Raw genomic sequence first — 15,541 nt, forward strand, 5'->3', positions numbered from 1 at the left:
TTTCAAAAGAAGTCATCAGAATTTAATCGCGCAGACATGAAGACGGTTGTGTGCTCGTATCGAGAACATAATTTCGACAACTATTTGGACGCATACTACATACATGAAATACGGAGTTGGGGGAAAACTGAAAAGTAATGTTAGTATAGATCACCTATAAGCCTATAGGCCTAAGCCTATAGGCCTAAGCCTAAAGGATGATATCCCTTGGCCTCCAAGGACCTTATATCCTGCGATTTTTTTGTGGAATGACTGAGAAGCCGCGGTCCCCGCAGAATGAGCCGGCGAAATTCCCATAGTTTCCGGGAGTGCCAATGACGACATGAGGCACATCTCGAGAATGTCATTCTTAAGATCGGTATCGCATTAGACTTTTGTTACGTTATATAAATGACCAACAAATTTGAACAATTGCAATTTTATTCTTACATATGTATGTATTTACAATGCATACTTTTGTAATCACATTCTTTTTCTATCTAAATTACAGTCACGCCCGATACGCATGTTTTGTTCTCTTGAAAGCCAAGGTGAAGCAGTCGTGTTATCACAAGTTATCCGATAGCAAAATTAATGTTATTCTAACATCATTATTACATTCAACTTGATACTGACAGCGATGATGAATTGATATTTCAAATACACGATCATATCTCCGCAATGTGCTAAAGTCAGAATTCTAATGTGACCATGAACAATTGACAATTCTAATTAATTTTCCGCATTCTTAAACAAATGTTTCTGTAATTTTCATTCCTTCCTACTAGTTTTGATTTGTTTTTAAGGTAAATGATCGTATTAAATAAAATATAATTAAAAAACGAGTCACGTTTCACAAGACCAACATTTTTATAATAAATATGAGACAAATTGTTTTTTTTTAACATTCAGATCTTTTTATGTTCGCTCTCAGCATGGTGCTTTGTCCAGCCGGCTCCACTAAAATAGTGGCCGGACCCTGCATCCAGGGCTCGCCGTCCACTTGCATCGCACACGAACCTTCTAGATCAATCTGTAACGATACACATTTATGTAGGTACTAGCTGACCCGGCAAACTTCGTAGTGCTTCAATCTATAAATAAAAGACCTAAACTTTTGTATAAAATAAACTTAAAACAAAAGGAATCCGTCCGACGGGGAACACATCAAAGGAAAAACAAAGTTGTATTTTTATTTAGTTCGGAGCATTTTCATATTTATCTACCTTTTAAACCTTCTCTAGACTTCCACAAATAATTCAAGACCAAAATTAGCCAAATCGGTTCAGCCGTTCTCGAGTTTTAGCGAGACTAACGAACAGCAATTCATTTTTATATATGTATAGAGATGTATATAAGATTATGATTCTAAAGATAACGAAAATTAAATCTATATTAAGTTTCACTCACTCTGAGATTGGACGCTTGTGTGAAACGATAAGGTTCAGCCAGACCGCACTGAAGTCTTGCAATGTGAAATGAAGACGAAATGCCGACCACCTACAATTAATAATTATATATATTTAGGAAACAAAAATGTAAAAACAATGTAGAGGGGTACAGTGCCTATAAGTAGCAACGCCTTTGCTACGAAACGTTTATCCGATCATTTGCAAGCGAAGTAAATTGTCCCTTGGAATTAAGGTGACACTCTACAAAACTTGCATACGCCCCGTCATGACTTATGCAAGTGTAGGCCCGCACTAACTTGAAACCTCTTCAAACTATTCAGTCTCGTTTTTTGCAGGATAGCCGTCGAAGCCCCGCGGTTCGTCAGGAAAATCGACCTACACGACGACCTGGACCTAGAGTCCATCAGTAAGTATCTACAGTCGGCATCAATGCGCTATTTCGACAAAGCGGCACGACACGAGAAACCTCTCATCGTGGCCGCCGGTAACTACATTCCCGATCCTGCGGACCAAATGCTAAGCAGTCGACGTCGCCCAAAACACGTCATTTCGGATCCGCCCGATCCACTACCGATGCTTTTAGGTACCTCAAGCACCGGTCATCGTTCTCGTCGAACCCATCGCTTGTGACAAAGGAATAGCCCTTAGCGAGCAAATTAACCCATAGACACAGCCCATGCACACAGCACATGAGTTTCTCGCGGGATCTTCTTAGTAGGTCGCGTTTCCGTTCCGGTGGTAGATTCTGCGAAGCACTGCTCCTGCTAGGGTTCGTGTTAGCAACGTCATCGGCAACGGTTTGAGCCCCGTGAGTTTACCTACTAATTCGGCGAATTTAGAATAACCCCTCGAAGTTACTAGAATAGGTAGGAAAAAAGGGTGAGATGAGCGTTCGTGAGGGTAGTCGTGGACATAATTTGTGTGAGTCATTGTTTTCAACTCTATGTAAATGTGTGTTTAAAGTCAAGAACCAATCCAAAATGTTTATTCTGTATTTTGGTTGGTTGGTGATTTATTTCAGTGTCTTTCTTGAATTAGAGTCAATTAATTAGAGTTTGACAATCACAAATTTTGTAGTGATTAAATTGTTTTTTTAAAATGTTTTTTTCTTCTGAATCCTAAATATATATATACACTCGTTGATATAGTATGGGATTTAATCGCGTAAAAATCACAGTAAAATCAGATTAAACGGATCCGAGCTCCGACTGCTTGGGCATCAACCTCTCACAATATTAATAGTGCCTATATCGTTCAGCAGTTTTCACCCCAATAGAATCAATGGAAAAATATTTTTTATAAAGAACAATAGAATTTAATGAGGAAAGGGGACGGCCCATTTCAGGCCCAAAGCGGACAATAGATTAGAGAAAAAATACTTAGTGCATTAATTTTGTCATAAATAAATATGCATTTACTTTCTTCCAAATAAGCGCCACTACAGCTTACAATAAGTAGTTTAAAAAAAGTAACTCTATTGAAAAAAACAAGAATTTTATTTTTGCGGGAAAAATATTGCCAATATCAAAACCTTTTACGTAATAAGTAAACATTTTAAGTATATAAAAAAACATATAAATAAATCATTTTAAATATTATCATTAATCAATCGATTTTAATCGATTTTAAGCACATAAAATAACATCAATGTTTGTGGGCTCCAGGAACCAGTTAACACCAGGGTGGCTGTGAGATCGTCCACCATCTAAGCAATAAAAAAAAACTTAACTTGTATTGTTATTTAAATATGTACAACTAAAACAAAAACATAAAAAATAAAATATAATGTGTACTCGTAAAAAAAAGATTAAGAAATAAATCCAATATCGGTTATTTAAAAAAATGATCGATATATGAATTTCAGGTAATTATTTTTCTTTATACTGACAACACTGATTTTAATCTGACTGACTGACACTTCGCTTGCTGCTTGTGCTTGCGTTCAAAATGGATGTGTTTTGATTTTTCTTCGATTTATTTTGCTTTTATCAATAACGTTTCATACTACGGCTGAAAACCATTGTGTGAATTGTGGTTTTAACCTGACCGAGATTTAAAACCGTGTATATGCTCTCCTGTGCTATTTTTAGATGATTTACTAATTGTGTATGAAGATGAAGAAAATATAGATATTTAAAGAAGTATGTGTGTTTTTTATACCCTAATATAGTAATCGGCAAACTTCTTGAGCAAATGACCTTGACTGCGCAGAACCGAATTTTAGATCACTTTGGTGGTGAGGGTGAGGCGCGACGGCAGGGGAAATCGTATCGAGCGCGTTATTGGTAGATCAGTCGAACCTTGCGTCCCGCAGCGCGCCCACATTCCGCTTGCTCCCAAAAGTACGCTTGCGTACAGTGGAAAGTCTATCGTTATTAATCGTTAAGTTATTTGTTATAATTGCTTGTGGACTTTGTTGCCATTGCTATTTGTTGAGTGTTTGTTGATTTTTTATAAAACATACACTATGCCGTGACAAACTGGTGTAGTACTTAAAAGAAAGGGTAGAAAATTTGTGTACGACGTATATTGCTTCATTATAAAACAGGGGAAGAATGATATGGAAAAATTAAAACAGACTTCGGAAGCAACAAAAACATCAGTGAGTACTGTTAGGTGCATTATTAACGAAGCTAAAGGCTCTGGCTTGCTCGCCGTGTTTCGGACTCCGGGTAAGAAAAGATCAGGGAAGAAGAAAGTTACCGGAATGGATAGTTTCGTTCAATCTGTAATAAAAAGATGTAATCATAATAACTACATAACAAGCAGCGAAACTCCGTACCGTAGGCTTCGAAAAATTTAAAGAAGATATAAATTTTAATGGCTCGGAATGAAGCTTAGGACGAATTATGAAAGAGCTAGGCTTCAGATGGAAAAAAAGAACAGAAAATAATCGGAAGCTGGTAAATGAAAAAAGTAACATTCGATTACTACGAATCGAATATCTTCAAAAAATAATTAATTATAGACAAAAAAGAAGACCGAATCGACCGAGTTGTAAACTACGCCGATGAGCCCTATGTCGACTCATCACGATGATAGCGACTCTGGTGATGAAAACAGTGATGATGATGATGGTCAAGATTATGATAACGAAAAAAAAATTACAAATACCAGCTTCGCTTCAACTGAACCAAGACCTGGCAACAGCTCTAGTTTTGACTTAATAGAAGGAATATCTATTTTACCCCAAGATTAAATTATTACAATTATTAAACTATATGTTTTGTTGATGTTCTAATAAATATAAAAATAAATACATATGTTGATTTTAATAATTTAATAGCATTATGACGCAGAGTAAGTAATGTTTTTGCACGTGTGTGTACCATGCGCAAACTTACCCCCACTACGTCAACAAATGCTCAAGAAGTTTGCCGGTTATTATAACTACAATTGGATAAAAATACATTAGGAACATCCTAACATTAAAAAAAAAAGTTCTTGAGGTATTTATATAGAAAATTAACCTCAAAACGAGTTTTTTATTTTTATTATATTTTTTATAATAGTGGCGTCAATTTCAATATATTTTTTAGATATCTAATACATTTAAGAATTTGAATCAGTCCATTTTTATAATAATATTTGATGTCCACCTTGGGCCTAGCACACTATGGAGAGTGGGTATTCCCCTTTGATATTCAAATTGTATACAGAATTAAAGCTCGCTAGGCAGTCGTTTGGCATTTAGGCTCATACAAACATATTGCTCTCTGGTAATGACCCTTTTACACTACACGATTTATCGGTACCGACGGTGGATCTGCTTGTTTGTTTTCTCATAAAATTAATATATATTATTATTATTATTAAAATATAAGTTATACCTCCAATTTTCCATCGCTCATGCTTTGTTCTTCGACTTCATCTTCACTTCCCATACCTAGATATAAAGGATAAGTGTCAATACGAATTGTACAGACAACATTTTGATGTCACGATTTTAGAATTTTTAGTTTTTCTGCAAAAAATTGTTATTCTTTGTATTTAAATTGAAACGTAATAATTTCAAATGCACTGGTCACCAATTATTGACATGTTTAAAATTTGTAAATAAATCTAACAAGTTGAATATCCCATGTACGTTAACAATTATCACAATAAGTACTAAGTACCATTGTGGTAACTATCAAAACCGAAAACTTCATCACGTAGTTATCGGTGGCAGAAGTTCGTTTTAAGTTGAAAAACCGGAATAGCAATACGTTTGAGGCTTCGACCTCATGTCTCGAGGTCGGTGACCACATTCACCTTATGGTTTCTATGGGCTCCGATAACCGTTTAAAGACCGTTGTGCTTAGTATGAGATTTTTTACGTTCTCGATAGCGTAAAAGTTAACTCAAATTTGTATGCAAGTTTTAATGGCTTCGATGTGGCGTGTGAGACAACTAACTCCAGAGGTGCACGCCTGCGCCCCAGGAGGGTATGTTGAGTGCGAGCAGAGCCTGCAGCGGCGGCAGGGTCAACGCCACGCCATCCGCGCAGCACCGCACCCGCCGCTCCAGCCCCTCGCACCCGCCGTCGTCCAGCGCACGACCCACGCCCAGAAACACGTACGCTATCTGCGGCGACATATCGTCTTTTCGCTTTTTTTTTTCCTACCTAATCTGATAGCCTTGAGAGGCTACTTCAGCGGTCTTTTCGCATTAAATGTGTAAAATTTCCAAAAACATTCGAAATTAAATTAATATGCGTAATCATTTGGTAAATACTGTCAAAAGAGCGTAGTTTAGTTTTAGTATTTTTTTTAGTTTTCCTATGTTTTGACTACTATTAACAAAATTAATACATAATTTTATCTTACTTTAAAAGACAGATAATGTAACTGGTAAAAAATAACAAATAAATGTTGCAAAGATGATTAATATTGAAAATATCACATGTTTTAAACCTTTAAAACACTCTCCTGTAAAATTTGTAAGTTTTGAGATTATACAGTTTTAATGCGAGAAGACGATATGTACGAACTTCATTCAAATGCATGTCTCATATAGAAACTAGATAGAAAGATGTTATAAAAACAATGAGTATACTCTTGACCCAAACTCTCTTAAAGTAAAGGAAAAATCACCTCCAACAAAAATAGATGAGATGAGGAAACCAGCTAAATCGTGGTGTTTCACACAAAAACTTCAATCTCTAGCAAAAGTAATAATAAAATTAATAATAATCGTGTAATAAAAATGAAACCCGCAAAAATATAATTTGCGTAATTACTGGTGGTAGGACATCTTGTGAGTCCGCACAGGTAAGTACCACCACCCTGCCTGTTTCTGCCGTGAAGCAGTAATGCGTTTCGGTTTGAAGGGCGGGGTAGCCGTTGTAACTATACTGAGAACTTAGCACTTATATCTCAAGGTGGGTGGCGCATTTACGTTGTAGATGTCTATGGGCTCCAGTAATCACTTAACACCAGGTAGGCTGTGAGCTCGTCCAACCATCTAACAAATAAAAAAAATTAAAAAGACTGTCTATATATTTTTTTCTACCTATTCTAGTAACCTCGAGGGCTTATTCTAGATTCACCGAGCTAGTAGGTGAGCTCACAGGGCTCAAACCGGGAGTATTGCTAACACTGGTCGTAGCAAGAGCAGTGCTTCGCAGAATCTACCACCGGATCGGAAACGCGACCCACTGAGAAGATCCGGCGAGAAACTCAGTGGGCTGTGTCTGAGAGTTAATTTACTCGTCGAGCCCTTCGACGTAAGCGACGGGTTCGACGAGGGCGGTGACCGGTGCGAGGTACCTAAAAGCACCGTTAATGGATCGGGAGGATCCGTAATGACGTTTTTAGGGCGTCTATAATTAAAGATACTTGTAAATTATTCGAAATTTCGGTAATAACATTTAAATATCATCAAATCCCATTATCACGGATCGCTTGGACCTCTGGGTCTGCGGAGGGACTTCGGTTCCCTTTGTATTTTGTACCGTATGTTTCATGGGGAGTGCTCTGAGGAATTGTTCGAAATGATACCGTCATCTCGTTTTTATCATCGCACCGCCCGCCGCCGGAGTAGAGTTCATCCATACTACCTGGAGCCACTGCGGTCATCCACAGTGCGTTTCCAGAGGTATTTTTTGCCACATACCATCCGGCTATGGAATGAGCTCACTTCCACGGTGTTTCCCGAGCGCTATGACATGTCCTTCTTCAAACGAGGCTTGTGGAGTGTATTAAGCAGTAGACAGTGGCTTGGCTTTGCCCCCGGCATTGCTGAAGTCCATGGGCGACGGTAACCACTCACCATCAGGTGGGCCGTATTCTCGTCTGCCTACAAGGGCACGAAACTAAAAAAAATTACTAATAATAAACACTTATACTAGTGATATTGCTCTAGTTTCTTACGTAATTAAGGGTCCTGCTTGCGTATCGATATAAGAACTGCGTCCTGGCGCGATGGAAGTCGAGCGCGACCTGAGCGTCTACTCCAATACTCGCATAGTTGTAAGCGTGCAATATACGCTCCGGTGCCCGCCGACCGAGACGGCCACGCTTTGGTTTAATAATAATTTTCCATCTAAAATTAATAATATAACTCTTTATTTAACACCATATTATGTACAGAGTAAACTAATAAAACAAATAAAAGTCGGTGATATAAATTGGCGGCCTTATAGCTAAAAGCGATCTCTTCCAGGCAACCTTGCAGGGAGAGGAATAAGTGAACTGGACAGTGCTATATCTTAATAATCTTACATAAAAATATATACTTATATACACATGTGAAAAATAAATACCATATAAGATAAACTTACATACGATTAAATACAAATAAATACTAAAAATATACAAGATAAAATACAAAAGAAGTAGGAACTTATACAGTTATATCATAGGAGCCATATTATTGTGCCATTAATTAATATAAAGAATTTTGAAAACACCCCTATTACTTCGAGAAATCGGCAGTGTAAGGATCTCTTTATTTATTTATTTAGTCTACTTACAAATTAACAGCATAAACCAAAATATTTGTAAGGTATTAATAATTAGTTTAAGTAATTTCTAACAACAACTTTCTAGCCATCAGGCACATATAGCGACACTGATTCCAGTGCAGTGGAGTTATCAATTTCGTTATGCAATAACTGATAATAATGCACCATAAGAGTCATCTTCCGTCTCAGCTCAATCAGGATTAAAGTCTTACCTGTCCAATTGTTCAACTGTTGCTTGTTTTATGCTGCTAATGATTGAATGTGCATCAATGTATGACGGACAGCCCGGACCCCAGCCGAGCACACGAGACAGATCATTACCGGTCCCCATAGGGAAGATAGCCACGGCCGCCTGGTCAGTACAATATAAGAATTAAAAAAAATAATTAAAAATGCGTTTTAAAAATCAAGAAAAGGCTTTTTTGAATTAAAACGTTTGAGGCTAAGTATTAAAATATATGACAATTTAGTCCATAAAAGAATGCTATTTATTAACCATGTTTTTTTTTTAAAAGAGAATCATTTTGGGCGTAGCTAGTACCGTTTGTCTCTCCTTGACCTATCCAAAGAACAATGGCAGCTTTCTATACAACATTTTACCTGATATCTATTTGAGGCGTCTTGAAACAAAAAAATACTAAAACGATAGGAATAACATAGCTTAAGCTTAATCAGAAATATTTTTGGTATTAGAAAGTCACAAAAAAAAGATATCAACGTGTTTACTTTATAATTTGAGGTTATCTATCAATAAATAGATGTATAAACGGATCCTCAGGGTGGCGGCGACAATTGAGACAATTTACATCCACACGAAATAATATATTCTCTTTAGTACACGTTATGGTGGGTAGAATACGAATGCAACAGAGATATGCTAACCGTCGGTATTTATACAATCATCTTGACCTATTTTAATACAAACTGAGTAAGTAATATTAAACATTGTTCATCTTAATTATTCTGCTGATTATTTACGTACGATTATTATTTAATAATATCGAATTATGTAACAAATAACATTAAGGCTTATTGCGCCGGAAGCTGTCAAGCGGAAGGCGCCAATAAAATATTATAAGTATAAAGAAAATATTAATGAACTATTTACTTGATTATGAAATTACTAATTATATTATAAGAATAATAAGTTCTATATATTTCCTAAGTTCGTAAATAATTTATTATGTGAGGCCGGAAGTGTTGCTCGATAACAAGATGTCTTTGATTTTTGTAGGCACGGACTATAACAAATTGAAAAAATAGGTAAACGATATGTTTAAATAACATTTTTAGTTTCATTATCATAGATGAACCAAGGATACACCTCTAATAGTACTCGAGTAGGTACCCTTAGCAATTGCAGAGCTACCTAGGTACATATACATATTATATAGTTTGTTCTTTCTTCTTTGTAAATGTGTAAAAATGTGTGTCAGAGATAGGTACTTTTAACATTTTGAACGAATTAGTCATATATTTGCGACAAACGAAGGCTTGCAAAGCTAATTTACTATAGTAGAATTATTTTGTCCGTGCAGTCGTGCAGTTTGGGTCATAAAAAATCGGAGCGGTGAAGCGAGTATTTCGCTCTCTCTTCCACTCACGAGCCTTATGGACGGGCGTAGTCATGCGCATTATGTCAGTTGTCATACTGTTAAAAAAACATTGTCATCGGCAGTGCTGCCATTACTGTCTATTACATATTTAGTTATTTAATTAAGTACTAATTGTAACAAAGGATAATTAATATTATTATTTTCATTTTAAATACTTTATGAATAGTATTCATTATCAAAAAATATTGCATTTGTGCCAATAGTTTATATGCCATCCTTTACAAATGTATTAAACCGGAAGTACACAAAAATCGAATTAAAAGTTTATTAAATTAACATTTTTTCGTGGCTTTGCCACGTAAATCTAACATCGTATAAAAAACGAGCAAATAAAATGATGAAGTTTCGTTTATGTCTTAATCTAAGACGCCTTTTAAAACATTCAGGTAAAAAATTGCCATTGTTCTTTCACTTCGACTTAAATCGGAGATTACGATACTTGGATACTGCTTAAATTAATCAATACAACAAAACAACTACAAACAGTGGTAACTACCTTGATGTGCGGCGCAGCGAATAAAGCATTAAGTACCCAAGCAACGGTGCCGTCCCCACCTGCGACCAACACACGACATTTCTCAGGGAGCCACCGCACCACACTTTCAGGGGAGGTCACGCTTACGTCAATCACCTGTTTAAAATTAAAGCGATTCTGCATTTACATTACATTACAGTTATAAGTCATATCAAATAGTATTGTTATAATAACCGGCAAACTTCTTGAGCATTTGTTGACGTAGTGGGGGTAAGTTTGCGCATGGTACACTCACGTGCAAAAACATTACTTACTCTGCGTCATAATGCTATTAAATTATTAAAATCAACATATGTATTTATTTATATATTTATTAGAACATCAACAAAACATATAGGTTAATAATTGTAATAATTTAATCTTGGGGTAAAATAGATATTCCTTCTATTAAGTCAAAACTAGAGCTGTTGCCAGGTCTTGGTTCAGTTAAAGCGAAGCTGGTATTTGTAATTTTTTTTTCGTTATCATAATCTTGACCATCATCATCATCACTGTTTTCATCACCCGAGTCGCTATCATCGTGATGAGTCGACATAGGGCTCATCGGCGTAGTTTACAACTCGGTCGATACGGTCTTCTTTTTTGTCTATAATTAATTATTTTTTGAAGATATTCGATTCGTAGTAATCGAATGTTACTTTTTTCATTTACCAGCTTCCGATTATTTTCTGTTCTTTTTTTCCATCTGAAGCCTAGCTCTTTCATAATTCGTCGTAAGCTTCATTCCGAGCCATTAAAATTTATATCTTCTTTAAATTTTTCGAAGCCTTTCCGTACGGTACGGAGTTTCGCTGCTTGTTATGTAGTTATTATGATTACATCTTTTTATTACAGATTGAACGAAACTATCCATTCCGGTAACTTTCTTCTTCCCCGATCTTTTCTTACCCGGAGTCCGAAACACGGCGAGCAAGCCAGAGCTTTTAGCTTCCTTAATAAGAATGCACCTAACAGTACTCACTGATGGTTTTGTTACTTCCGAAGTCTAGTTTTAATTTTTCCATATCATTATTCCCCTGTTTTATAATGAAGCAATATACGTCGTACACAATTTTTCTACCCTTTCTTTTGAATAGTACACCAGTTTGTCGCGGCATAGTGTATGTTTTATAAAAAATCAACAAACACTCAACAAATAGCAATGGCAACAAAGTCCACAAGTAATTATAACAAATAACTTAACGATTAATAACGATAGACTTTCCACTGTACGCAAGCGTACTTTTGGGAGCAAGCGGAATGAGGGCGCGGTGCGGGACGCAAGGTTCGACTGATCTACCAATAAAGCGCTCGATACGATTTCCCCTGCCGTCGCGCCTCACCCTCACCACCAAAGTGATCTAAAATTCGGTTCTGCGCAGTCAAGGTCAATTGCTCAAGAAGTTTGCCGATTACTATACGCCGGTATGAGTAACGATGGCACGGAGTCAGTTATATCGGACTACTCGAAGCGAAACAGCGAACGGATCACCTAAGGCGAAGCGGAAGAAGTGATTTGAGAATTTTAAAGTGTTCTGCAAGTGTTTCGCGTATCCCGAAACTTAGCGCGTAACAGTATACATTTGAAAATAATAAGTCAGGCCATAAAGATTAAAATTCAATAAAACACTGACATTACGTTTGAATTTCGAATCTGTCACTATCAATTTTTTTAACTTTTCATCGGCTTGATATTAGTGAAGTAGGTATTTTGTTTAGCAGGCTTATTTTATGATCCATCGCATACACAGGTATGTATAGAAGATGTTATACAATTCGATTTGAAGCATGGAACAGCCGTTATACAATACAATTGAGACTTCAGCCCTATGTCTAATGGTGGGCGGCAGCCATCATTTCGTGCTTTCTATTAGCTCCAGTAACTATTTCAAAGCAAGTGAGCTCATTCATCCCACCCATTTGATATTGACTTTTCATATTGAGGCCACATTCATGTTTCTAAAGATTTTGGTAACCTTATGACAGTATGCAATGAGCAGTAACATCCGTTCAACTGTTCTAATAATATGGAAGTTTGAAAAAAAATACCTGAATTGGATTGAGTAATCCTCTAAATAATGAAAGTATCTCATCACTCCTGTTGCTGCCGGATTTCCTGTTTGCTAAAATAAAATAATTACTTATGTGATAACAGGTCACATTACTAAAATCATACATTTCAAAAGAAGTTGTTATGAGGAACATGCAATACCAATAATGATCAGAGGTTCCCAATTGCTGTTATTAACCGGCTGAATACTAATAACATTGCCTTTCTCCATTTGTACTGATGTGGGTGGAATGATAATATTGCTATATTTATGGAAGTCACATTGCTGAAAAATAAATCCAAAAATATTACTTTGGCATGAACAAAAAGTAATGATCTGTTAACTGTATACTATGTATTTTGTCCCTCAAATGCTCTTTGAAAAGTTTATAATCAGAAGTTTTACTTGACATTAACTCCAAATAGATGGGCCAGAAGCATTACTCTTTAGTCACAAAGAAGCAAGGAAGAAATAATGATTTTAATTAAAAATTGAATTGAGCTAGAACGACACATAGTCAATCATATGCTATCAATTCAGTAATCATAAATTTTATCACATACTTCACTTCACAAATATTCATTAATAGTTTTCCTAAATTTATCATCTGATCCTAAGTAATACTAAAAGCAAAATCTTGACCTCTAAAAGAATTGTTTGTCTGGTGTTGTAAACTGCAATCAAATAAAGTCTTCAAATGTTTGTTTCTAGTATTTACATTTAAATTGTAGAGGCAACTACCATACAACACAAGATATTTGACAGATGCCTGAATCTCCCTTATGACATTTTCAAGATAAGCTTGCATATATATAAGTTCTGATCAAAAACATTGGGACCATCAATCTACTGAATAATTTCACCCTTTCAGTGAAAGATCTTCCCTTTGTCGTTAAACCTCCCAAAAAATCAAGAACTGTAAAAAGACTGACTGGATCTGCAACCTCATAGTCCAACTATCTAAAGAAATTAAGTAAACACCAGACATTACAATTTAGGTTGTCTGCCCCTCTTTTTCCATTTACGTTCATTGCTCAATTTTTTTTTAGCTACGATCAATCTTTTCACAATCCTGGTAATAAGGAAATATCACCCACCCACTGTGAGACTTGAAGTCAAATTTTCAATAGTATTGTATAACAGCTGCCCCACCTTCCAACTAGAGCATATGACTGGTTTGCAGCAGAAATAGGCGGTGTGTTAGAAACTAGCTATGCAAGCCTATTCTCTAGCCAATTTATTTTGTTAAGTTGGCTTCATTAAAGCATTGTTTCTCTGCTTAGAGTAACAATCTTTCTAACAGTTCTGATTACAATATGCATAGACAAAACACACAAATAAAACAATAACAAGAATCAACATGATGAATTCCATTGGTGTGGTGTCAATTATTACACTGTATTCTTTAGTTCATGCATTTTAAGACTTTTTAAGAGTAGCTATATAGTATCTTTACCTCAGTTTTCAAATCCCTAGTATTATTACACAACTTTATTCTTTGGCACCAGCTACAAAAATATTTCTTAGTACTATCATCACTATGATCATTATTTTCAGCAATGTCTGTTCTTGAAATTCCAACTGAAATGTTTTTATTAATTAAGAAAACAACCATCATAAAACATCAGCTAAAAACAATAAATTATTATGCACATTGTAAAAATGTTTTTAAAATTATTTTTAACTTTTAAAACATAAAATGAAACCAACCATCAACCCACTGATGAGGAAATATTTTATTAGAAGGCCAAGTTAATTGTTTACATTTATATCTCTTATCCACTGTCTTGTAGCATTTCTTGCATGCACTAACAGCACAACACTCACAAAACAATCCAACTACAGCCAACATAAGTTTCTCACAAACTGTACACTGAAATCAATTAAGTACATTTAATGAAAAACATTTAATCATATATATTTTTTGAAAATTAAACTGTTGTTGTATAAATAGTATACTGGTGATTTTGCAAATATTAGAAGTTTTAGGAATTATGTTTTTCTAGCCTATCATTCTATTGAGCTAAGCATATAATGTGTATTACTCAGTGATACACAATGTTAATACTTTCATGAGTGTACATAATTAGCAACCTGGAAGCAATGTTAGAAGCATATTTGTATTCTATAAACCTGTCAAAACATTAACATGTGTGCTATTCTGGAAATGGGTGGGAAAGATATTACAATAGTTTTAGATAGTACAACAGTTATGTTAGACCTTTAAATATATAAAATGAGTTTTGGAGTTTTCTAGATTTTTAGCTACCTACTTAACTTACATGGTTATGCAAGATCTCGACCCATCTGGTGCTAAACAGTAACTTAAGCGTTGAGATAACAGAGTGTATGTAAACGATAAACGTATATTTTAATTCCAAAACAAAGTGTATATTTTACGTAAGTTACGATTTTTTTTTGTGAGATATGAGACTAAATTCGGGACACCTATATCAATACCTCGGTTCTAATAGTAGAGAAAAACCACTTAATTCTAAATTACAAATTTTCACTTACGTATATATTATAGGGGATTGACTTATTACACTGAATACTTCTCCAAGTATGACCATAAGCTCTGTATTGGGTTTGCATAAAATTATTTTGTACTATCAATGAATAAAGTATACGAAAAGCCAAATACATCAAAAATAAACCACCCGTAACAAAGTAATAAGCTGTAACGCTGTCATAATTAATAAAGTGTTCCATTTTCCTTCAAATTATTGTATTTTTACGAAAAAGTATACATTCAATCAATAATTTTGCAATTTAACTGACAGCAGTGGTGTGCAACTCGGGAGTGACTAACTCAAAAGATATATATCAACGCGAAGAATGATTAGATCCGTAATAATCCGTATATCACTAGCGTTCAAATTTAAGTAAATAAGGTCGAATATAGTAAGTAGCAATCGTATTTTCAGAGTTTTATAGTCTAATTTGGATTGAATGTAATCATATATATATCGACGCTTGAAAGGCAAACGTGACAAAGCGACAATAACTGCTTTATACATAAA

At 35.4% G+C, this 15,541-nt stretch overlaps 1 protein-coding gene across 1 annotated transcript; it reads right to left on the reverse strand.

Moving 5' to 3' along the window:
- Positions 1-402: 402 nt before the first annotated feature.
- On the reverse strand, positions 403-15,333 carry LOC101745335 (diacylglycerol kinase epsilon). The gene is made up of 12 exons (XM_004926977.5): positions 15,036-15,333; positions 14,229-14,391; positions 13,975-14,099; positions 12,680-12,803; positions 12,517-12,590; positions 10,450-10,584; positions 8,550-8,689; positions 7,745-7,916; positions 5,789-5,957; positions 5,222-5,277; positions 1,390-1,479; positions 403-1,012 (listed from the first exon to the last, which is right to left on the reverse strand). The coding sequence occupies exons 1-12, from the start codon at positions 15,228-15,230 to the stop codon at positions 881-883; spliced, it is 1,575 nt and encodes a 524-aa protein (XP_004927034.1). The 5' UTR covers positions 15,231-15,333; the 3' UTR covers positions 403-880.
- Positions 15,334-15,541: the final 208 nt, after the last annotated feature.

Source organism: Bombyx mori, chromosome 17, assembly GCF_030269925.1.
Source record: "Bombyx mori chromosome 17, ASM3026992v2".
Taxonomy (NCBI): domain Eukaryota; kingdom Metazoa; phylum Arthropoda; class Insecta; order Lepidoptera; family Bombycidae; genus Bombyx; species Bombyx mori.

What these genes read in the sequence shown, in the direction of transcription:
- LOC101745335 (XM_004926977.5), bottom strand. Translation starts at nt 15,230, where the DNA reads ATGGAACACTTTATTAATTATGACAGCGTTACAGCTTATTACTTTGTT. An exon ending in CGCAGGCGTGCACCTCTGGA is followed by an intron (nt 5,278 to 5,788) that starts GTTAGTTGTCTC and finishes CTTTATATCTAG; the next exon opens with GTATGGGAAGTGAAGATGAA. An exon ending in CACAAGCGTCCAATCTCAGA is followed by an intron (nt 1,013 to 1,389) that starts GTGAGTGAAACT and finishes GTATCGTTACAG; the next exon opens with ATTGATCTAGAAGGTTCGTG.